Source organism: Hippocampus zosterae, chromosome 7, assembly GCF_025434085.1.
Source record: "Hippocampus zosterae strain Florida chromosome 7, ASM2543408v3, whole genome shotgun sequence".
Lineage (NCBI taxonomy): Eukaryota > Metazoa > Chordata > Actinopteri > Syngnathiformes > Syngnathidae > Hippocampus > Hippocampus zosterae.
In genome coordinates this window covers 2,780,468-2,804,329 of record NC_067457.1, presented here as the reverse complement: position 1 = coordinate 2,804,329, position 23,862 = coordinate 2,780,468, and the positions used below count along the sequence as shown (strand labels likewise).

The 23,862-nt window shown below is 47.5% G+C and overlaps 1 protein-coding gene across 2 annotated transcripts; it reads right to left on the bottom strand.

Moving 5' to 3' along the window:
* Window positions 1–1,562: 1,562 nt before the first annotated feature.
* LOC127603181 (A disintegrin and metalloproteinase with thrombospondin motifs 3) lies at window positions 1,563–21,456 on the bottom strand. Of its 2 annotated transcripts, none has more exons than XM_052069277.1 (23): window positions 21,096–21,456; window positions 20,206–20,259; window positions 19,663–20,045; window positions 15,358–15,499; window positions 14,408–14,616; window positions 12,579–12,662; window positions 11,544–11,691; window positions 9,735–9,840; window positions 9,446–9,589; window positions 9,232–9,364; window positions 9,035–9,148; window positions 8,098–8,249; window positions 7,686–7,858; window positions 7,477–7,610; window positions 6,409–6,532; window positions 6,123–6,203; window positions 5,806–5,969; window positions 5,560–5,725; window positions 4,907–5,039; window positions 4,614–4,821; window positions 4,379–4,511; window positions 3,409–3,495; window positions 1,563–3,281 (listed from the first exon to the last, which is right to left on the bottom strand). In XM_052069277.1, the coding sequence occupies exons 1-23, from the start codon at window positions 21,172–21,174 to the stop codon at window positions 2,851–2,853; spliced, it is 3,582 nt and encodes a 1,193-aa protein (XP_051925237.1). In that variant the 5' UTR covers window positions 21,175–21,456; the 3' UTR covers window positions 1,563–2,850. The 2 variants fall into 2 exon arrangements, with proteins under 2 accessions (XP_051925237.1, XP_051925235.1); XM_052069275.1 differs by having other exon boundaries at window positions 11,535–11,691; window positions 21,096–21,455.
* Between the last annotated feature and the right edge of the window lie 2,406 nt (window positions 21,457–23,862).

Below are 23,862 nucleotides of genomic sequence, written 5' to 3'. Positions count from 1 at the left end.
TACTATACATGGTCGTTTTTTTCGGGCGAAAAACGCCTTACTATACTATGTCGTTTTTTTCGGGCTAAAAACGCCTTACTATACTATGTCGTTTTTTTCGTGCCAAAAACGCCTTACTATACATGGTCGTTTTTTTCGGCTAAAAACGCCTTACTATACTATGTCGTTTTTTTCGGGCCAAAAACGCCTTACTATACTATGTAGTTTTTTTCGGGCTAAAAACACCTTAGTATACTATGTAGTTTTTTTTTCGGGCTAAAAACACCTTACTATGTCGTTTTTTTCCGGCCAAAAACGCTTTACTATACTGTCGTTTTTTTCGGGCTAAAAACGCCTTACAATACTATGTCATTTTTCTCGGGCCAAAAATGCCTTACTATACATGGTCGTTTTTTTCGGGCGAAAAACGCCTTACTATACTATGTAGTTTTTTTCGGGCTAAAAACACCTTAGTATACTATGTAGTTTTTTTTCGGGCTAAAAACGCCTTAGTATACTACGTAGGTTTTTTTTTCGGGCTAAAAACACCTTAGTATACTATGTGGTTTTTTTCCGGCCAAAAACGCCTTACTATACTGTCGTTTTTTTCGGGCTAAAAACGCCTTACTATACTATGTCGTTTTTTTCGTGCCAAAAACGCCTTACTATACATGGTCGTTTTTTTCGGCTAAAAACGCCTTACTATACTATGTCGTTTTTTTCGGGCCAAAAACGCCTTACTATACTATGTAGTTTTTTTCGGGCTAAAAACACCTTAGTATACTATGTAGTTTTTTTTTCGGGCTAAAAACACCTTACTATGTCGTTTTTTTCCGGCCAAAAACGCTTTACTATACTGTCGTTTTTTTCGGGCTAAAAACGCCTTACAATACTATGTCATTTTTCTCGGGCCAAAAATGCCTTACTATACATGGTCGTTTTTTTCGGGCGAAAAACGCCTTACTATACTATGTAGTTTTTTTCGGGCTAAAAACACCTTAGTATACTATGTAGTTTTTTTTCGGGCTAAAAACGCCTTAGTATACTACGTAGGTTTTTTTTTCGGGCTAAAAACACCTTAGTATACTATGTGGTTTTTTTCCGGCCAAAAACGCCTTACTATACTGTCGTTTTTTTCGGGCCAAAAACGCCTTACTATACATGGTCGTTTTTTTCGGGCCAAAAACGCCTTACTATACTATGTCGTTTTTTTCCGGCCAAAAACGCCTTACTATACTATGTAGTTTTTTTTCGGGCTAAAAACGCCTTACTATACATGCTCATCGGAAGGAAAAAAAAGAAACACCTTCCTTTATGTGGTTGTCTTTTTAAAAATCCTTACTGCACACGATTATCTTTAAAAAACACCTTGGTATACATGGTCATCTTTTTAAATTACGGTTGCAAATTAAGGTTTCCAACTTGAGTTAGTGTTTCAAAGTCGGTATTCAAATTAGGGTTTGGGCTTCAAACTGCAGTTATATTTTCCAATGAAGGTGGCATACTCGGGTTAGGATTTCAAATTTGGTTTGGTTGCACCTCAACACAACAGACACCATGCCACAAATCAAAAGACAACCTCGTTTTTGTTTTCCCCGCAGCTTTTTACTGTTGTGGGTGGCATGTAAAATCTCATCAATAAATATTCACCTGTCAAGCTCTTTGCATGTACTAAACAAAAAGGCGACACACGTACACACGTGAGAATGCGACATACGCCTTTTGCATCATTACTGTTTTGTTACCCCGGCGGGCTCATTTCGACTATTTACATTCGCACAAAACGTTACCTCAGACTCGTCTGCTCACGTCTTCTCTCGTAAGATTAACCCTTTTGATGCACCCTGTAATCCCAATTACATCAACTGTCCACTGTAGTAACCGCTGTCCTTGAAAGGGTTCGAATCTGTCACCAAGTATACCTTCTCCTTGCGCATACCCCACAAAAAGGAGTAGGAAAAATCTGCTTGAACCAAGGGGGCCACTCCAATCTCCTCTGTAGCCAGACTTTGTGGACACCCTGTAGTCACCACTCTAGCAGTCTAAATGCGGAAGGTCTCCGTCTTGGCAGCACTGAGGGCATCTGGTGGAGAGGTTAGAGGTCTAGTCACCACTTAGGCAGTCTTGTGTCGAGTTTAGAGGCCTGGTTGTTACTCTAGCAGTCGGTCTAGTCATTCAGAACTCTTAACGTGGAAGGTCTAATGAGCACTCTTGGCAGTCTGGTCAAGAGAGTTATCGTTGTTAATGTCTTGTGTGGACAAATTGAAGTGGAAGGTTTAGGTCTAGTCGGCACTCTAGCAGTCCGGTGTTTAAATTCCAAGTCAGGTTGACAGTCTTGCAGACTAGTCTGTTAAATTATTGGGTCTCCTTCAGCAGTCTAGTCAGCTTTCCTGCAGTGTGGCGTCAAAGGATGAGGTCTTGTCAGCATGCTAGCGGTCCAGTGCAGAAGGTCAAAGAGGGCACTCTAGCAGTGTCATGTGGGACTTTGATCGGTTTGAAGGAGCAAAAATCCTGTTTTTGCTTGCCCCGTCATTCCGGACGTGAGACTCCATGTGTTCACAAGACGAGTTCACTAGTAGTCCTTCTACATGTGGGGTTCAAACAATGTACACGTTTGCAAACACGAAGGAAACAACGCAGTCGTCACATTTTCAACGCACCTCGCTTGGACAGCACCGAGGACAGAGTGCCCGTACGTCAGTCACTCTTTGGAGGTTGGATGAGGTAACCATCACAGGTCCAGGGAAAAATCCTTGTTAAAAACAAAAGAAAAACACTGTCTTTCAAATGCCGCATTGTCGGAGATGATGTCGCACCACCGCGAGGTCACCGCTCAGCTCTTCATCTGTGGATGGAGTCCCACTCGGATCCTTAACGGGCCCTTCTTGACTTTGCGGCGAGTGGGTGTAAAGTGCTGTTGGGGCTGTGCTCCTCATGTGATGCTTTGCCAGGAGGTAGAAGAGACCCTGAGTGGGCGGTGCTGCCTGTGGCCGTCGGGGCGGTGGGCGCTCGAGCGGTGGGAGTCTGGCCGGTGGACTGCGTCCGCCTGTTGATCCCTTTAGTGGTTTGCGCCCGATTCTGAGCAGAAGTGGGTCTCAGAGGCTTGGGGGAGGCCACGAGGGAATCACTGGAGGACCCGGCTTCAGTCGAGGTCTTGGTGGCGTTGGAGAGGTTGGGAGGGGGCGTGGCCATGTTCTTGTTGCACGACTCGCAACAAAGCTTGTTGTATCCAGGGATGGAGCAGTAGCGGGCGAGAACCTCCATTTGACAGAAGATGGATTTATCCCCCTGGCATGCCTCATCTAAGAAAACCAGAAGAGGAGCATGAGAGACATTTGAACTCGTGACAAGGTTTTATTGACCGGCGGTGCCACTGGAGATTGCTCGAGTGTTTGCCACCCGGAAGGAAGTCCGCCAAAGGTTTCATACTTGACGTGACTTGAAGCACCGGGTGGCCAGACAAGGCTTCGTCTTTGATGGTCCCATTCTCCGAGCCAAAAGGGGGCACCGGTTGTCCTGGAACGGCAAATACAATGTTGCTACCATTCGGCGAAATGCACCAAAGTGGAAACATTTTCAGTGACTTAAAATGTCCCTTTTGTGGAAGCATTGCTGGTCAACCCGAACGGAACCACAGTTGTTGGACTATCTTTAGTCAACTGAGTGGTGTTTACCGTACCGTATTTTCTGCACTAAAAGGCGCACTGGATTATGAGGCGCACCTTCAATTAATGGCCTATTTTGTCTTTTTTTCTTCATATATTGGACGCACTGGGTTATAAGATGCAATCTACAATGCATCCATTAGATGGAGCTGCGCTCCTTCCATTTGACTGGAGAGGCGTTCATGAATGCCTCCGAAAAACGTCAACGATCACTCCAATGAAACTACGAAAATTGAAAATACCGCATCAAAACAGAAATTCAAGCGAGGAAATTACAACATAAATTCTATAGCCCCCCCTACAGAATTTATTTTGGCATTTCCTTGAGCGAAGCCCCACAGAACGATCATATGTCAGTAAAATGTAGGAGACTGGACTGTCTCAGAAGTGGTTGTTATTTATCTATTTGTTGTGTACTGTAATCACAAACTAAATTCTCTAGCGGGGGGGCTATAGGGTTTATTTTGTGATTTCTTAGCTTGATTTGCTGGTTTGCTGCATTCTTTTCAATGTTCGTCATTTCATTGAAGGAATCGTTAATTTACGTTTTTCGGAGGCGGTCATGAACGCCTCTCCAGTCGAACAAATTTGTATTTGTATTTGGTGAGACTGTGAAAACCATCAATAAAGTGCGTTAAAAAAAAAAACAACAACAACAACACCACAAAGTGGTACCATATTTGGTAAACCGAGTTTCTCTTCTCTAAATCACCCGCGAGCCGTTGGCCGTGTACCTGGACAAGGATCCGCGGGCTTGCAGAGGAGCACCATCTCGGGTTTGTTGCCCTGGCATTGTCCCGCGGTGTTGTCGCTGGCCTTGCACACCACTTGCCTTTGCTGGATGCCTTCGCCGCAGGTCACTGAGCACTGGAGAGCATCACACACGTAGCCCCCTCGTTCATCACGTCAAGCTCATCAAGGACTCAGTTTGAAATCACTGCACATGTGTGTGTGTGTGTGTATGTCAACCTGCGACCAGGCCCCTGTTCTCCACTGGGCGGGGCATGCCGTGTGGTTGCAGGCTCGCTTGGGCACGGGCCGTTCCTGGGTGCAGTGTTTGCTGTGGACGGAGCGGTTGGTGCCATTGTGCAGCGCCTGCATGCACTGCACCGCCCTGCTCTGATAGCTTTGCTTCCCGCACGTCTTGCTGCAGGCGCTCCACTCATCCACCACCCACCTGGAGGAAACGCAACACACGCTTCGGTCCACCATTGACCGCTTCCGTAACCGGTGGGGGGGGGGGCACCTCTGGGTGAACCTACATGGGCTGGCTACACTCTTGGACGTTGCAGCGTTTGCGGATGGGTTTGGGCTTCTTGTTGCCATCGCAGAAGTTGCGATGCACCAAACGGCTGTCGCTCTTCCTCCTGCAACCATATTTGGTGTACTGGATGCCTGAGGGAGCAAAAATATTCCTCGCTTCGTCATTCTGTGTGGATTTCAATCGAGTTCTTTCAAGGCCCAAAATATTCAAAATGAGGGAATGCCGCTCTCAAGACTTTTTGGACGCATTTATGTTGTCCATTTCAATTTTTTTTTTAAACCCAGACAACTTGTCAGATTTTATTTGAGGAGCTGAGAGTTATCCAGGCAGCGATCTCTGCATGATTTACAGCAGCCTCATATAAAGCGGCGCAATTTTGTGGGGCTTTACAGTTGTCAAATTCTAAGCTCCACCACGTTTGTTTTTTTTTTTTTTTTTAACAGTCTTATTTTTAACCCGTGTAGCTTTGTGGAGATTGACACAAGTCTAATTTTAACTTTCGGGCTTTCAACGGTAATCGCGGTTGAACCGACGCAGCTTGTGGTGTATTTTACGGCCGTCTCATTTTACCCGGCGGCGACGTGGACGTGATTAGGTTTCATTTGAGAATCCTCGCTTGAGTGTATTTCTGAGCGGGAGCCACTCACTGACCTCCGCCGCAAGGTTTGGAGCACTGCGACCAGCTCTTCAGCGCCCACTCGTACGAATCCAACTCGGCCAGAAGAACGTTGTTGTTAGTGATGAGAGGCAGAAGGTCCTCGTGGATGATGTACTTGTACGTCAAGCTTATCTTGGCTTCCTCTTCCCGCGGAATCGCCTGCCCGATCGCCCGCACAAATCAACAGCGCTATTAAATGGGGAGAAGAGATGGACTCGGATGTGCGTGCACTCACTGACAAGCACTAAGATGCCTTCGTATAGCGGACCGGATGTCCGCAGGGCCTCTTTGCCGTCCTCCAGGGTGTACTCCCAGCGCAAACCGTTCTCAATGAAGGTTTTGGACTCGGCGTCTTCACTTTTTGCGTTGAGGATGAAGTTGCCGGACACTTGATTCTTCACCGCTGTCGGGAAGGAAATCCAATTTTTTTTTTTTTCCTGGTGTCGATCCCTCCCCCCCAACATGCAAGTGTATAGCCCGAGGTCAGATCAAGTCACCCGTGACATTTCCTTGGGGAGAAAAATAAATAATTCAGCCACAAAGGTTTTCATCTCACCCATGACATGAGGCGAGGTGTCGTTCTTCTCAATGACGATGTGCCGGGCGCCCACTGGGATGTCGAACATTTTCAGCATTCCTAGAGAGACATACAGCCCATTTTAATTTTTTCTTTCTTTCAATTTAATCATCTGAAAAGGCCTTTTGGTGATATTTGTAAAGTTACCGCACATGCTAATTTCTTCCTTCTGAGTGGCAAAAGTGAGTGACGGCCACGGACATGAAGTGCATGCGAAAAAGTTGCGACCGTTGACAAAGGTGGATGGCGGCATGGCTGGGGTTACCGTTCTTTTTGGGCGTCTTGGTGAGCGACTGCTTGACGGTGCGACAGTGCGAGTTGTCGCCCTCGCACACGCCGCATTTGTCTTCCTCCTTGTAAGAGCCCACCTCCTTGTCGCAGCCCACGTGCTGCCGAGAGGGAGGGAAGAGCAAAGGCGGCAGGGGGTGAGCAACTCATCAATGTACTAGGACCCAAATGCGATTGAACACAGCAAATCACAGAAATAAATTTTGTTGAATGACTCTTGGGATAGGCTCCAGCACCCCCCGCGACCCTAGTGAGGATCAAGCGGCTCGGAAGATGAATGAATGAATGAATGACTCTCACTCTGAGAGTCCTGCTAAATATTTTATTTTATATCACCTACAGATCATACAATTGCAGCCAACCCAGAGCAGCCAGTGAATAATTCTGCATGTTTGTGATGATTTCAAATGTCTTCTTTTTGTGTGATGTAAATTTGGACGGAATGTTTTTTTTAAAAAAATCTGATTAATCCATAAAAATAAAAACAATAAAAAAGATAATCTGGTTAATTTATAATTAATAATAATTGGTTAATAATAATAATTGGTTAATAATAATAATAATAAGTATGCGGCCCGGTAGTCTAGCGGTTAGCACGTCGGCTTCACAGTGCAGAGGTACCGGGTTCGATTCCAGCTCCGGCCTCCCTGTGTGGAGTTTGCATGTTCTCCCCGGGCCTGCGTGGGTTTTCTCCGGGTGCTCCGGTTTCCTCCCACATTCCAAAAACATGCGTGGCAGGCTGATTGAACACTCTAAATTGTCCCTAGGTGCGAGTGTGAGTGCGAATGGTTGTTAGTCTCTGTGTGCCCTGCGATTGGCTGGCAACCGATTCAGGGTGTCCCCCGCCTACTGCCCGGAGACAGCTGGGATAGGCTCCAGCACCCCCCGCGACCCTAGTGAGGATCAAGCGGTTCGGAAGATGAATGAATGAATAATAAGTATCGGATAGGGTTTAGGTTAGGGTTCTGGCTCTGATTATGGTATTGTATGTTCTCATGGCACGTTACGATGCGTTTGCGGAGCGCGAGAGCACGCTTGCACGTACCAGACATTCGCCGCGCGCGCACACGCTGAAGTGGTCCGCGTAGCTGCAGCGGGTTCCGTCGTGCATCACCTGGTTCATGAAGACCACCTCGCCCGTTTCCTTGGACCTGCAGCTCAGCTCACACTTGCGACTCTCTGCCGACACAAACGACGACAGGGGATAACGGCGGCGGCCGTCGCTCCCACCGCTCATTTTTCCCGTTCTCTTACCGTCCGCGTGCTCGTGAGGCAGCCACGTGTGCTTCATGTTGTTGTGATACTTGTTGCTTCTCTGGAGGCACTGCTGAGCCCGGAAGTCCTCGTAGGGGCCGGCGCACTCCTCCGTGTTGCACATCTGGTAGTCCAAGTCGGAGCCGGGACATTCGCGACCGCCGTAGGCCGGCCTGGCACAAACCGCGCACGTGTAGAGTACGTCGCGTCGGACGGTGGGTGTGCAAACTTTCACTGTCCGCTGGGCGCTTTTTGATGATGCAACATAGCCATTGATTGCAATTTTTTTTTTTTAATGGAATACCAAGCTCCAGCTCGCAAATCCCAAACGATACCAACAGGCTCCATGGCAACACGTTGTCATAGCACCTGAACAAAGGATCACAATCTAAACTTAGCGGCGGCCACTCACGGGGGGTCGTTGCACTGCCTGGTGCGGGAACGAACGCCGCCGCCGCACGTCCGCGAGCACGAGCCGAACTTGGACCATGAGCTCCAGCTGCCGTCGTGGCCTTCAGGCTCCTCCTGGCTGGATCTCCAAATGCAGTGGCCTTTGAAGCACCACTTAGCGCGCATGCACACACAAAAACACGCAATGACAAGATTTTCAGAGCCTTCCAAAACTAGACATTGTCATGGGAACGCATGGGAGATGCTGTTGCCAAGCAAAAATGCCAAAGCACCAATCCAAAGCTACGGTTTTCATTTTTAGCTGCAAAAGACAACCAAAAATTGTAATTTCATTGGCCAACCGATTTTTATTTTTTATTTATTTGCTTTTGCTTCAAACAAAACGAACAATAAAAATATACTTTAGTTCCATGCATCATTTTGGTTTTTCAGTTGAAAAGAAAAATTTATTTAATGTGTTTTACATTCACTTTATTTTTGTCGGAAAAAAACGAGTTTTAGTTATGTACTTTGCAAGAAACTTTAAAAGATAAATACAAATATAATTTAGTTCCAGGCATTTTTTTTTTCAGTTAAAAACAAAAATGTATTTGATCCGTTTTACACTTTATTTTTTGTAGGAAAAAAAAATGACAGTTTTAGTTCCGTACAATGGAAGAAACTTTAAAATATAAATACAAATATAATTTAGTTCCATGCATTATTTTGGTTTTTCAGTTAAAAAGAAAAATGAATTTGATGGGTTTGACATTCACTTTATTTTATTTTTTTTATTGTAGGAAAAAATGGTGCCCTGCGATTGGCTTGCAACCAATTCTGGGTGTCCCCCGCCTATTGCCCGAAGACAGCTGGGATAGGCTCCAGCACCTCCCGCGACTCTAATGAGGATGAAGCGGTTCGGGAAGATGAATGAATGAAAAATGGGAAATGTGCCACACCTTTCCCGGCCCGCATTCCGTTCCATCCACCGGTGGGCCTTTTTTGGTTTTGCAGAAGTACTGGTTGTCGGGGTGGCTGCACCACAGCTGCTTGCAGGGGTCGTACGTGCGAAACTGCAGGACAAAGCAGCGGTGGGTCAGAGTTTGCACCCGGAAAGGAGCGTGACGGCGGGCGGGCCCGGTTTGGTCGTACTTACAGCTGTGCACATCTTGTAACCCACGCCAAAGTCAAAGCGGCACTGCTCGTCCATGGAATAATTGATCCCGGGCAGCTCGGGAAGTTTGGGCCACTTGTGCTCAAAGGGATCGTCCAGCAAGCAGTCGTACGAGCTGAGGGGCGAAAATAAGGAGCAATATGCACGACGGCGTGGCGTGTGACGAAATGGGACGGGCGAAAGGGGAGGGACGCACTGGATGTAGCGACTGAGCTCCTGCTTGCTGCAGCGCGACCAGTGGTAGCGGTGGAAGGCGGCCTGGACCAGCGGAGCCATGATGCTGCCCATGCTGGTCTCGTCGGCGCATCGGTTGCCCTGCCCATCGTGTTCCATACCCAGCCTGACAAAACGCAGACGCGCCAATATACGTGACGGTTACTTTTCCGTTCAACGTTCATTGTACGTTCAAAACTCAAGTCAAAGTGACTTGGATTAAAAGAAAAAAAAAAAAAAAAGAGCCAGTGTAATCAGGTTGTGGCACTCACACATGTCCCGTCTCGTGGGCGACCACGAAAGCGGAGGAGAAGCCGTCCTCGTGGTTGAGGGTGCAACTCCTCAGCGGGTGGCACATGCCGGTCACCGGAGCGTAACCTGGCCGACAGCAAACGGAGGCTGGACACGTGACCCGAATTATGCCACTCGCGACCGCGATTGTCATTCGAGAAATGCGGGTCACCATGGAAACGCATCTCATGAGTTTGCACCATCATTATGTACGCCTGACCTTTACACAAAGGCATGCGATTATATTTACACATAGGCGCAAATATGTACGATCCGAGACCCCAAAAAGCAGCGTGTTGATGCCGGCAACGCAGCGAGCCTCGTCACCTTTGACTCGACCTTCACCGTCAGCAAAGACGTCGACATGCAAATGGATAACGGAGCAAATCAACTCGATCAAGAGGTGTGCAGCGATGCCGCTTCTGAAATGTTTTTGGCATGCAGGTAAAAAAGCAGAAAGAAAGGGAGATGGACAGAAAAAAAAACAAAATGCTAAGCGCTAATGTCGCCGTCATGTTTCTTTGCGCCGGCACAGCCATAAAGACGGAGGAATGGATGGCTTGAAAAAAAAAAGCAATTTATTTTACCCAGCAAGCGGATGAAAAGATTAAAGAAGCAGACGGTCGACCCTTTGCATCGGAAAGCGACATTATGCCAATGATGCACAAGCAGCAGCACAGTCAAAATTACTTTATTTTTGGAAATCTTTGAGTTTTTTTCCTCTAAACACCTCGCAATCCACTTGGGTCAAAGCCGAGATCTACCGCTCGATCGCGATCGACGTAATGGGCACCCCCCCCCAGCTTAAGAAGAACAAACGGGGAGCAGGCGCCAACGCTAGCCAAAGTTTCATGGGAATGTCACAAGTCGTCCGGATTTTTATTTGAACACGGAAGATCCCCCGCTTAAAAGTCAAACTTTGACAAGCCGGTGCAATGTCGATTTAGCGAGAACAAGATCTGCCCATCTTTCCCCCGAAATAGCCCCCCTCTGGTTGTTGTGATCACAAACACGGCTGTCGCCTAGGCAACAGCGGCCCGGCAGGTAAAACGTGACCTCGAGAGCACAGCAAGTTTTGATCTGAAATGGAGGACCGGACACGTATGTGGCGTGAGGGCCCCGTTCGGCTGATATGAAAAGTTTGCCATGAGAAATCTTTCTGATTTTTCACTCCATGCCAAAAACGTTGGGCAATCCCCTTTTTTTCACCATTGGAGGGGGCGGACGTCAAACGTCCAGTGTGCGCTTCTGAAGAGCCGCTCACTCGATTGACCGGTCGCTTAAAACCACGCTGTGTATAATTTCAAGTGTGAGATTAAAAAATTGGATGTTTGAGGTCAAGAATGTGTCGAAAAAAAACTAAAAAGAAATCCCTATAGATGTTTTTACGATAAAGTTGGACATATTCCAGATGAAGTCATCTTGAAACATTTTTCGATGAGTAAATTGTCAGTTTAAAAAAAAGTGTTTCAGATTTAATTTGTGACATAAAATATATTTTCAAAATAAGAGCTCAAAAGGTGTGCATTCAAGGTGAGAAGTCATGTACATTTGAGTTCAAAGTATTACGGTTTCAAAAAAAATTTTGAATACGAGATTTTAAAAAATTGTTTTTCCACGATTAAAAAAAAGTTGCTTTTAAGGTAAAAGATACACTGTGGAATTTATTTTTTGGGGGGGGGCTTCGCGTGGCCCTCGTGGACCTTACCTCCACTTTGTGAACGCAAGCAGAATTCAGCAGTCAGTCTGCACAGGCCTCGATCGAGAGTAGAATACAGTACCTTGCATACCTGCGGGGCCAAAATCTTGCCTGGTGAGGAAGATGGCGTGATCGTGGTAATCGGTGTGATCGGGGTCGGCGCGCTGCTGCGTGTTGGCCCAGCGGCACACCTGCTCCAGGCTGCGCGATGGGTTGCCGCGCTCGATCAGGTTGATGGACTGCCGCCCAGGCAACAAAAAAAAAAAAAAAAAAAAAAAAAGAAGTTACTGCAACTTCACAAACCTTAGCAAGCATCTTGAACTCACATTCTAGTGTAACGCGAGCCACCCTTTGGAAGCTTTTTTTTTTCTTTAATTCATTACAATAAATCAACGACTAATTATAAGTAAGCGTACAGCTTAATGAATGCCTCGAATACGTCCTCACTGTACTCGGCCCAGCCTCGAGTTCAAGTCTTGTTTGCGTGGGTGCGTGAGGCAGAGCAGAAATTGGCAACCAAGAATATTTCCACCAAAACGAGACATCATTGATGCTGATGAAATCCCTGACCAGTCTGGCCAACTGTTTGGGTTCCTCAACGACAACAACAACAACAACAGGGAGAAGAAACAGAAAAACCAGAGTAGCCGGCTCGGAAAAAGTCAAGGCGCCTTGCGAGGGAGGAGCGCGCAAAGCGGGTTTTAGTGGGGTCAAGGGTTGGTGGGGGGGGGGGGGGGGGGGGGCGTTGGAGCTCATCGTAATGTGGCGCCGGGCAAACAAACGCCGTTCTGCTTTGACAACGGGCGGCAGGAAGCATCCTGCCAGGCGGGCCGTTTCCAGGCGGAAAAGCTTCAGACACAGTTTTGATTTCGGGGAGACGCGCTACGTCGCATAACAGAACGGATGTCAATATGCATGTATTTTAAGACAGCATCTCCTAAAGGGATGGAAAGTAACCCCCCCCCACCCCAAAAAAAAAAAAAAAGAATCTTGCATCCGAGTCACCGATAGTTGCACACCGAACCAAAAAGCTGCGGCACAGCAAAAAGCGCATCTCGACTTGATTTATACAGCATTCATCCCCCCCAGCCCCCCACAAGATAAGAGATGATTTTCTCGGTCTGACCTGTCGATAGCCGACCATGATCATGCGCACCAGGACGATGTTGATGTTGGCTCCCAACGACTCGTCGTGGTAGATTTCATCAACCTGCAAGTAGAAACGTGTTAGCGAGGGACCTGAAGCATTTAATTGGAGCGACAAAAAAACGTTTTTTTTTTGTCAGCAGTTTTTGGATTAAGGTGATTTGACCTCCAAACTAAAAAAAATAAAATAAAATAAAAAATCCCATTTGTTTCGGTTTCTGTCCTCTCAACGTCAACAAATAAATGAGAGTTTGGCCTCAGTGATCTTCCGAGATTCAAAGAAGATTTGAAATGAAATCCGAAGGCCGGGGCCGATATTGTTTTCATAGACTTGGCGGGGCTCCAAGCGCAACGAGTGACGTTATGCGTGAGGAAGGCTCAGCTGACCCAGAAACGTGTCGGCCGCCGCCAAAGCTTTACGGCGCCGCGCGATCCGCTCTGCCTCCCCTTCCGCGCCGTTGTGAGGTGAACGAGTTGTATTTTGCCACATGACCCGGAGTCTGAACACAGACCTGTGAAAGTTTCGTCAGATGTCGACTTCAATTAGGACACGGGTCAGCGAGACACGGGTCAGCGAGTCGTCGCTTCGATCGATGAAGCGCCGGACTGTCCATTCCTCGCCTGCATTTTCGACCAGGGCGGAATCAAACCTGAATTTTGCTGCTCTGCAACTGTTCAGTTGGATTTCGCTTCCGCCGCCAGACTCGTCATTGCTGAAGTTGCATATTGCCCCCCCCCCCCCCCTCCCCCTCACGCACTCCTCCAGATGCAAGTTCCTGGTATGTCCTCGGGGGGCCATGTGCGCCAGGATAATTGCAAAGCCAGGAGGAACACACATGTCCAAACACACACTCAGACCGGGGGCAGGAATTGGGCTCCAAATGGGAGAAGCAGCTGTGGGCTGCGAGGGCGTCTCTGGCTTGCACGCAGCGTCGTATCAACACGGCCATTTTGCGGTCAGGTGGCCACCTTGGCCTCTTGCGGACGGGATCTTCAAGTCATCAATCCCTCAGGGCGGTGGGGGGGTTAACCAAGCCGTGTTTCACGGCATGGTTCTTACTCATATACTTTCAAATAATTGATTTCTTTTGCCACCAAAGGCAAAGGAACTTTTTTTTTACCCACCCACCTCCAAGCTTCCATTTGTTGTCGTCACAAAAGCGAACAGCTATTAGCGTAGAAGTCACCGTTCAGCTCGACATGTTTCTTTCTCCGCTTTGCGGTCAGAAGCCGGTGTTGTTTTTTGGGGAAAAAACGGCTTACGTTCTACGGCAGATAGCTGCAGAATGACAAATGTTAGAAAAAGTTTTTTTTTATTTTCTGACGAAACTTGAAAAGGCAGCAGGTCAGAAAAGTGATGCCGGTGATGGAATTAAGTACAGCTCATGGCGCTCATTTGTCAATCGCCTGAAGCGCGCCGCCGCGTTGCAGGTTTCCACGATGGACCTCCAATGCGAGCTCCGCCTCCACCCACCTGCCAGTCAACTCTTTAATTGGGCCAGCGCAGCTTATCAGACCACCGTGCGGGCTCCGGGTGGTAACTGTTACCGAGTGAAACCGGCGCCTTGTGAAAATCTGACTTGAGGGATTTGGGCCGCTTAAGTAGATTATGGTGGTAGGAGCTGCTAGAGTCCGTAATGAATGAGCTGAAGATTTGTTTTAACCTCTCCTGTAATCCATAAACAGTACGGGGGGTAAAAAAAAATGAAAAAAATAGCTGAGGTCTTTTTGGGGGTGAAAAAAAAAATGATACTTGACATCTGAGGAACTCAAGGAACCCGACAGCCCCGCCCCCCACCCCCGACTTACGATGTTCATGAGGGTCAACACGTAGTTCTGGACGTGCTCTTTGCCGTGGAATCGCACCACCGAGTCGTCCACGGCCAGGAGCACCTCCATGTTGTAGTCGTCCTTCTTGGCGTGCCGCCGCTTGCGTTCCGGCTCGGACACTCGGCGCCGGAGCAGGTCCACGGCGGCCGGGAGGTCGGCGCCGCCGCCGACGGAGTCGTTGTCGGACACTGCAGCGGAAAGACGGGAGGTCGCGAGAGAGTTGAAGTCGGCGGAAGATTTCAAGAAATCACCGAGTCGGGGCATCAATGTGGAACGTGTCAAAGGTCAACACGGAAATTGACGGCGTACAACTGCTTTCCCGTCCACTCAATTCGGCGAGTCGGATTGCAGCAATTTGACTTCCCCGTAATTTTGTTTTGACTTCACCGCAGGTCGTTTTTCATTGTAGAGGGCTTTTACCTTTCCACGTCAAAACCAGAACCCACAAAAAGCCGCTCGAGGCGGCCTCAAAGGATCAGAATTCATCTTCCTTTATTTGCGGCGTCTACCCGGGGGAATTTTTCTTTTACTTTCGGGGTTTATCGAGCCAGATCAAAGCCAGAAGCCTGGAAATGATGACCAACCAAATCCTATTTCGTTAGCTAGGTGCACCAAAAAATAAAAATAAATAAAAAAATAAAAAACGGGCTGCCCGGCTCCTTGTCAGAATCGCTGCAGAATTTCCACAGCTCTTCCTTCCCTATTGATGATCGAAACTGTTGATTTTTGTGTGCACCCCCCCCCCCAAAAAAATAGTGTACATGATTATATTGGCCATTCTTTTTATCCTTCCCTGATGTCATGTGACCATTTTTTCTTGTACTTTCCGACAACCCCCTGCGATTTGTCTGTCATGATGGTCTGCACTAAAGACAACCCCCCCCCCCTCCTCCTCGAGGATCTTTTATGTGTCGTTTTTCAGCCCTCACCTTCATTGTGGAGCTCGTCGCCGCGCTTGACGGCCGAGTGGCGGTACACCACGTGCACGCGGCCCTTCACCTCCACGTCCTGTCGGCCCTTCTCGAGGGGTTCAATGAAGAACTCGCCGTTCTCGGTGCGAATCAGGCCCGCCTGGAAAGGAAAGAAAGAAAGAAAAATAAGAAGAACGAGGCTTTGAAATGAGTGTGCTCGCTCTCTCAACCTTGATCACAACTCGAAAGGGTGGCAATTAGAGCGAAGGCCAATTCGGGGAGGTTGTGAGGGCGAGTGAGTGGGGGGGGGGGGCAGTGACGCAGTGAGATATGTCATTTTAGAATGACCCATCTGACTTGAACTGGACTGCTTTGTGTTTAAATGGCAGATGATGGCGAGGGGCTTTCATTTTGCCGTCATCAGAAAGTTCCCTCTTTGTGATGGATGGAATTTTCTCCTCAAGTGAAGGTAAATGCCTCTGATAACTGCAGCAGTCACTCGAGGGAAGTGTGGGTGGGGGAGCGGGGGGGTGAGAGACACCCATCATCTTTTCACATTGTTGCCTTGACTGCAATTGAATCACTTAAGGCAACGTTGCGCGAGCGCCTTCCAGCAAGTGAACAACGAGAACAGTTTGAACAGCGGCCGATTTCCTTGCGGTCCTCCGTCTCATTGTTAGAAGAACGAAAACAGAAAGAAAAAAAAAAGTTGTGTTTTTGTTTGTCAGCGGGATTTTTATTCTGACAACCAACAGTTTTTCCACAAGGGGGGGGGGGGGGTGAGGGGGGGAGCTACTGCGGTTACCCAAACTGCATATGGAACTCAACGACATACCCTAAACGTTTTTCCAGTCGACTTGTGCGGCGTCGTCAAGTCAAGTCGGCTTTTATTGTCAAATCTGCTCGGTGTGGAACGTATAGCGCAGATGAAATGACTTTTACTCTCTCACCCACAGTGCAAACATGTCATTGCATTGAATACAAACAGCTAAAATCTTAGCGGCCCGCACCTTCATTACGTCATCTTGGCACAGAACCCAGACAAAGCTGCTCATTTCCCGTCTCCAGCTGGACTCTGCTTGCTCATGGGCTCCGTGTCGCATGACGCTGCTCGAATCATTAGCGGCACTCCAGGGAATTCCGTTTTCCCCTCGATTGTTCATACCCGCCGATGCCCGACCGGAGTACGCCGGAGGGGGGGGCTTCGTCATAGATTGTCGAGCAAGCGGACGATCTATGAAGAATAAGTTTTGGGATAATGAATCGGTTTCAAACTAGGGCCTCAGGGTGCAGAGGAGAGCAACCGCGCTGGGGAGAATCTGGTTTCAGTTTTGTACTCCCACACCTGAACCCGAATCGTGCGTGTGGGCGTGTGCGATTTGGGCCTGGCGGGAAGCCACGCCCCCTTTTCCATATTTGGGCTGTTAGAAAACGCTGGAATTAAGCTTTAGAAAAGACAGTAAGTTTCACCAACAGATTGAAAAGCTTTTGGACTATTTTCTCACTGCCCAGCACGCAATCTTCACCCATAAAAGCAGAGTGGGGGGGGGGGGGGACATATTTTCATCCCAAGACATCCGACAGCGGCGCGGAGGCAAAAAGTGGATTGCAGGAAATGCCAAGTAAGACTTCCTCGGCATTTCATCACGGGGGTGGAAAGCGAGGCAACATCTGGAGAGAGGAGCAGAGTGTACACAGAACCAGACGGACGTTAAGTCTGCGCGGCTGTCAGGGACCATTTGAGCATATGAATGGACACATGGGCACAATCACCAGCAGATGAACGAACGAACGCTACTTTTGGACCGTCGTCAACACTGACAGGCGACCCGCCGACGCGTTCCAAATGATTTCGCTTTTCACTTCACAAAAGGCACTCTTCCTAATTTTCCAAGTCATCTATCGTGAGGGAATCATTTGAATGTTGTGAAACAAACGTCCCAATGGTAACCATTTTTTTCTTCTTCCAAAAATCAAAACATCACTTTTGCTTGAAATAAACAGTCGTGAGGAGGTTACCGAAATCCATTGCCGGCCATAAAATAATTATTCCAAATTGTTCTCCAAACACTTTGATGACTTGAAAAGTACGCCGAGTTCAATTTGCATCGACCACTGCTTTAAAAAGAGAAAAAAAATGTCAGAATAGTACATCCTAATCTTTTGGAAGGATAGCAGCCCTCTCGGGGGACTGACGTTAGGCCATTGACGGCTCGCTTAAAAGGCAAACGCGGCGCGCGCACACTTGGCCTCACCGACGCCCTAAATTCCTCACTGCGCGAGCAACCACTTTGAAGCCTGACATTTACAGGGCCTAATTTCAGAGAAAACACAACGCAAACTGCGGGATAAGCAGCAGATACCTCCAGTAAACAAGAAAAACAACAACAAAATAAGCATGCTATGAGCCACTTTCCGATATGCCACCGCTTCAAGTGAGCAATTCAGGTCCCGTTATGCCCTGGCATCTGGGCTAGGAGAGCCACAGACTGTTTTCAACGTTTCTTATTACCGACCGTCGCAGCCATGGGTGGCGCCGACGTCACCAATCGCGACTTATCATTACGGATGCTAACGTGACGGTCTATCGCCTCTGCCGTTCAATTCCGGCTACAGACAACGGTGACAAAGATTTCTCTCTACAATGCGTATTTCTTCGTTTATTGAAACCTGACAACCTTCCGTCAGTATCGACGGTAAGCGATTTGTACTTGGTTATCTGCCGGCGATTTCCATTTCTATCGGCCTCGCACATCAAAGCGGGAGGGAAGAACTGAAAACAACACAAGAGCGTGTCAGGTGTGAAGAGGCCCGCATTCCTCCCTTTTTATCACGCGCCCTTCCACACATCAGTCAGACGCAATCCTTTTTTGGGGTGGGGGGGGGGGATCCTGCATAAATAAAAGCCCTGCGTGCACAGACACGTCGGTCCGTCTTTGTGTTGGCGTGGATGTGAGAGGACCCACACGGAAGTGTGACTCAAGCCCTCAAAGTAAACAAGTGCAAACACGCTCGGGCTCCGTGCTTGACTTGAGTGTTCATTTTTCTGATGAGGGTTTTCCTCAGTCCATTTGTAATATCTGCGTTTTCTTCTCCTTTCCTTTTGTTTTGAAGCTTGCAGTTTACGTTTCTGCACATTTTGATTGGATGTAATCTACGACGACGCCACATAACGCAACTCCCGTTCAAATTTTGAATTGAGAAAACATGAAAGCGGTTTCCAAACCCCGCAAGACTTGCCGAAAGGTCTTTGTTAAAGACCTCGAGCCTACAATTAATTAAAAAACTTCACGAATGAATTTGTTTCAGTGAAGCAATTTTGACTGTAGCATGCAAAGCCCATCTGGATGTTATTGAGGAGCTAATTAGCATCAGCGGTCATCAACGCTGTGCATAATTAAACACCATGTGTCGCGAGCTAATTAACGTGGGTGCTACTTAGCGTTGTACGTCATCAACATAAGTTTGCACCTGTTGACTGGGTTAGCGTCAACATGCTTTAAAACAAACACAGGCCCTCGTTTGGTTCGGATAAACTTCCATCAGGCTTGTTCTTTAGTTAGCAGGCTAATTGTGATGTCACAATACCAATGACTCGAATGGGGCTAGCTCGCGTCGTGTTTTTGCGGTTAGCTAGCTCGCTTACTTCTCGTTACTTCTTATGCAGTTAACACGGGGGTAGCGACATCTAGTGGCACCCTGGCGCTTTATAAAAAATGTTTGAAAACGGAAAAAGATTTTGATAGTAAGGTAATATAGCTCAAATAGATATAAATACATGTTGCGGCTCCGAAAAAGGAGAGCTGTGGTGTTGGTTAGCATAAAGCATAAAGCATAAAGAAACGGGCACAGAGCTAACAGCTTCGACAAACAGACACGTCAGCGTCCGACTCCGTGCCTTCTCTCTTCTCGTTTGAATCGAGAGAAGTTTTATCGGCTTTTATTTTTTTGCGGCTCCATACAAATATATATGTATATTTTTGTCCTATATGGCTCTGTCAACATTTTGGGTTGCCGACCCCCCCCGAGTTAACAGAAACAAAGCCTTGTATCTGAACCTTCCTCTGGATCTTCTGGGTTTTGTGGTTTTCTTTTGTTTTGGGAGCTAACTGACACCCACCACGGCTCTTTGGTTAGCAGGCTACTTCCTAGTGACGCAAACAATAACCTGTTACCTGTTATATAATAACTGTTCTCAATCGTCGTATACTGCTTGTGGTAGTAATGGATGGTCATTTCTGCAATATCCGCACAAACTAACCTCCCCCAAGGCCTGTCGTTTGGTTTAGCAGGCTAATCGTAAGGAAATCACACGGGGCTTACCAGTCCGTCGCAGTTGCTGAGGGCCACGGTGGCGTGCGGCATGTCACTCACGTCGCCGGTGAACACGCAGTCGCCATGCAGATGTTCCTCGGCCTTGGCCTCAAAATCCTCCTGCCACTCCAGCGAGGCCCCGGGGGCCACCAGCCTCCGGTTGGCCCTCAGCCTCAGGTGCAGCTCTTTGCCGAAGATGGTGACGTTGAAGAATAAGAATTCAGGACCCGGGGAGGACGCCTGGGGGGCGGCGCGGGCCACCCTGCGGGTCTTCGACCTCCTCCTCCTTCCTTCCTCATCCATGGACAGCACGTGAGACTTGAAGCGGCCATGGGCGTCTGTGCTGAACGGCACCACCAGGCCGTAGTCTCGTAACTTGACGGAAAGTTTTTCTGAAGGCACGTTCACAAAATCACTCGACACGATCGTTCATTTCACAGACAAAACTGTGGTGTTCACAAAAAAATATTGAGAGCCATTCGGAAAGTCAATAGTTTACAGTTAGGTGCTAGCAATCCAATCTTGATTTGCATTGACTTGACAGCCACTTACCATGCGCCCCAGCAGCAAAAGACGGCTCCAGTGTATTTGCACCTTTCTCCGGATCTGCAATTTTGGTGGAAATTGATTATTTTGTGTTTTTTTTTGTGTGTGTGCACCAAAATGACATTTTCTGGACATTCCTAGCGAACTAGCAAAGCAACTAGCCTCTGGTAACTTCCCATGGATCTGCACCCTTGCAGTATGATCTTGTGGAAATTGGGAACTGTTTTTTTTGGGGGGGGGGGGGGGGGGGGGGATTCTCCCGCCCGATCTACCCAACTCTCGATGGTTCTATAAAACAAATCTCTGAATTTGGAACCTCGTCTGGATCAGCAACAAAATATAATTTTGTAGCAATGCATCATGTTTTTGTCTACACATAAATAACTAGTTTACCGGCGAAGTAAACGCCGCTCACTTCCGATGGCAAAATAAAGCCGTGAATCTGGATCAATTGTCTGGATCAGCTACCAACTTTCAATTTATTGGAAATAGACAAAGCAATAACATTTTGCAACCTCCACCAAGGCGTGTTCTTTGATGAGCTGACCACTTTCAATAGCGCCATAGTGACTAATACCAAAAATAACCTAAAAGGCAATTTGGTGGAAATTGGGTTCTATTGATTTCATTTTTTGGCCATTTAATCCCTGCCAAGGCTTGCTCTTCGATTAGCAGGCCACATCCAGCGGCGCGACAGTGACCAAAACGTAAACTACCTTCAGCAACATTCGATTCCATGGATATCTTGCAACGTCTTTCTCTCTCATTTGTTTACGCAAGTTCGACAGACTAACAAACCGCTGCCAAGGCCTGATGTGCAAAGAGTTGCCACAATTAGCACATCGTCCAAAACATTCTGAACAACGCCGATTTGCATGGAATGAAAAGTCACTCACCAAATTTCCCTGCAGCAAGCGAAAGCTCCAGCAAAAGTTGACTGAGTGAAAAGCACATGAGAACGTGCACGCACCCCATAACGGAGGCTTGGATGCTCCGCTTTTTCCGCCCCCGTTTCTTTTGTTTTCACCGTGTCAAGTCGTCAAAGCGGGTCGCTGGCGAGGACGCGGCGGCGGCTCGCCCCGGCGCCCGAGTCCGCAAGCTGCGCGCAGTCTCTCGGCCTGTGCTGAGCGCCACAGACCGATGCTGGGCCATCCGTGTGGGAGAGGGGGGGGGGCAAAGGGGGCCGGCAGGGAGGGATGGCAACCGGGCCCGCTGCGAGTAAACAAACAAACAACCGGGGAAGGAACAAGTCGGGAACTTTTCACAAAGTTACTACTCGCTCCGTGAACATCTGCAAGTCGTGCAAGCACCGTTTGTGTGCTGCCAAGCACAGGCTCACGCACCCCCCCCCCAAAAAAAAGTGTTTGTCCGTGCGTGTGTGCGCGCGCACCACTAAAAGTAGCGACCGCCTTACCTTCTCTTCAGACAAGCACATATTTAGCCAAAAGAGCACCCCTACACCACCACCAAAAAAAAAAAAAAAAACACATACCCGGAGAAAAAGTAAGATCGTCACATCCCGAAAGAAGAAAAACGAAAGATAACAATGTGAAAGATAATTCATAAGAGGGGGAATGGAAAGCATGCTTTTTCAACTCATTAGCATACTTGAAGAGCCATTCAACGAGGCCAATGAAAAGAATCCTCATCTTATTTGTACACATGTGCAATCTGGTGACGATCCAAAACATCCAAATTTACTCCGGATCGGTCGCTGAAACGTTTGAAAATAAATAAAACTTGCCGAAAACACGAAATCCACAGAAAGAAGTGACATTTGCCATGCGGTTCTCTCATGAGTGGAGTCTCAAGGACAAAAGGTTGAAGTTGAACCGGAAGTGAGGCGGCCATTTTGGACACATTTCAGGGCCTGCTGTCCTAATGCATAGGTGTCCAACTCAGGTCCTGTATGTTTTCCATGGGAAATTTGTTTATTCACAGGTTTATGTACAACATTTTTTCACAGATCCTTCTTGATTTTGAACAAAACCCACAAAAGATTTAGAGACAGCCCGTTCCATGAATCTTGAGACAAGGACACAATTGTCCTTTTTTTTTGTCTGTAGACAAAATCAGAATGGATTTGAAATGAAAGGAACATGGCGTGCTTTTAACTGCAGACTTGAACATGCCAATCAGTTGAACAGTGTTGCAGTTACAAAGCATTGTTTACGTGCCCCCGTTTTGAAAGCAGCAAACATAATGGGACAAATGAACAATCCTACATCATAAATGCTCTCGAGAGTCTGCGTTTAAAGCACATCTTGCCTGTGTCATTTCAAATCCATTGTGGTCGTGTTTCGAGGCGAAAATTAATTAAGAATTGTCAGGTCTCAATATTTATGGGCCTGACCGTAGCATGTCGCAAAGGGAGATGTGGGAAAAGGGGAACGGAGGCTGTCGAGTGCCTCGCGGGATGACGTTTTGCGCTCTTTTTCCATTCCGAGCGCAACTGTAAGCCGCGAAGAGCCAGGATGACATTCCGCAATAGAGCCGAGTATTCAATTAGAAGGCTGTGGGGAAATGACTAGCTACGCCATCCAAGCGAATGCTGTGGTTTGCTCCACACACACACACACACACACACACACACACACACACACACACACGGAACAAGAGGAAGACGAATGATTTTCACATCTAAACTTCTCGTGCGTTTTAATTAGCAGCACGTCAGACATCTGTTCCCCTCCCGGGAGACAATTAATCCCACCAACTTGGATTCAGTTCTGGGCTTGATTAGCACGAGCTACGGTGTCGGTTGAAATATGCCAGCACGCGGAGAAAATATGCAAGTTTAGTTTTTTTTTTTCCTGAAAGGGGTTGGAGGAGAAGATGCGAAGCAGCTGCTGGCCTTGTTGTGCCGAGTGGCAGAGCCAGAGACTTGTGGAGCTTGTTGTTATGCCCAGCCTTGACCTTCCTCGCTTGTCTTGACAGCTCCAGTGTCACCGCGAGCGGACAAAAGCGCAAAACATCTGCGGGCGGAGCAAATTTAGTTTTTTCCTGGTGGTGTTCGAACCCTTTTTCAGAGTTAAATATTCATGCTAAGAGTTAGCATCCATAGAGGTGGTTTGAGAAGAAACCGGTGTTTCAATAACAGAGGATGGAGCAACACATGTAGACAAGAAAGTATATTTAAAAGGTTTTCAAGATATGACAACAAAGAAGAATAATGTAATCCAATTTATATATAAAGAACAAGTCTCCACGGACATTTTGATCAAATGTGCAGATGCACAGAGGGGAGATTGTTGTCACGTATAGCACGTTATTGTTTTGCCACCTGGAGATAAAACAAGAAGAAAAAACATTTAGCAAATTTTGATCAGGCTTAAATGATGATTTGGGCAAGAAAAGAACAGAGCAATATAATAATACATTTTATTTATAAGCGCCTTTCAAGACACCCAATATGGCAGATTGTTGGCATGTATAGGCTTGGGCAACATCTCAACAGATACATTACGGCATCTCTCGATCGAGTCGGCGCCAACAAAAGGTTTTTCATTAACTTGTGCGGCGAGGTGTGTATCAACTGAATTTGAGCATCTCAACTTTCAGATTATGATCATCTGAAGAAACAAAATGAGCTGCGTCGCAGAGGCATTTACGGCAGATCGCCTATCGCCTCCCTGTCCGTCGTGGCCTAGCTTTTCCTTTTTT

Excerpts from the sequence above, each read along its gene's own strand:
- LOC127603181 (XM_052069275.1), bottom strand. The coding sequence starts at position 21,174 with ATGGGGTGCGTGCACGTTCTCATGTGCTTTTCACTCAGTCAACTTTTG. Across the intron at positions 9,365-9,445 it reads GAGCTCAGTCGCTACATCCA|CTCGTACGACTGCTTGCTGG; the intron begins GTGCGTCCCTCC and ends TTCGCCCCTCAG. Across the intron at positions 9,149-9,231 it reads GTTACAAGATGTGCACAGCT|TTTCGCACGTACGACCCCTG; the intron begins GTAAGTACGACC and ends TTTGTCCTGCAG.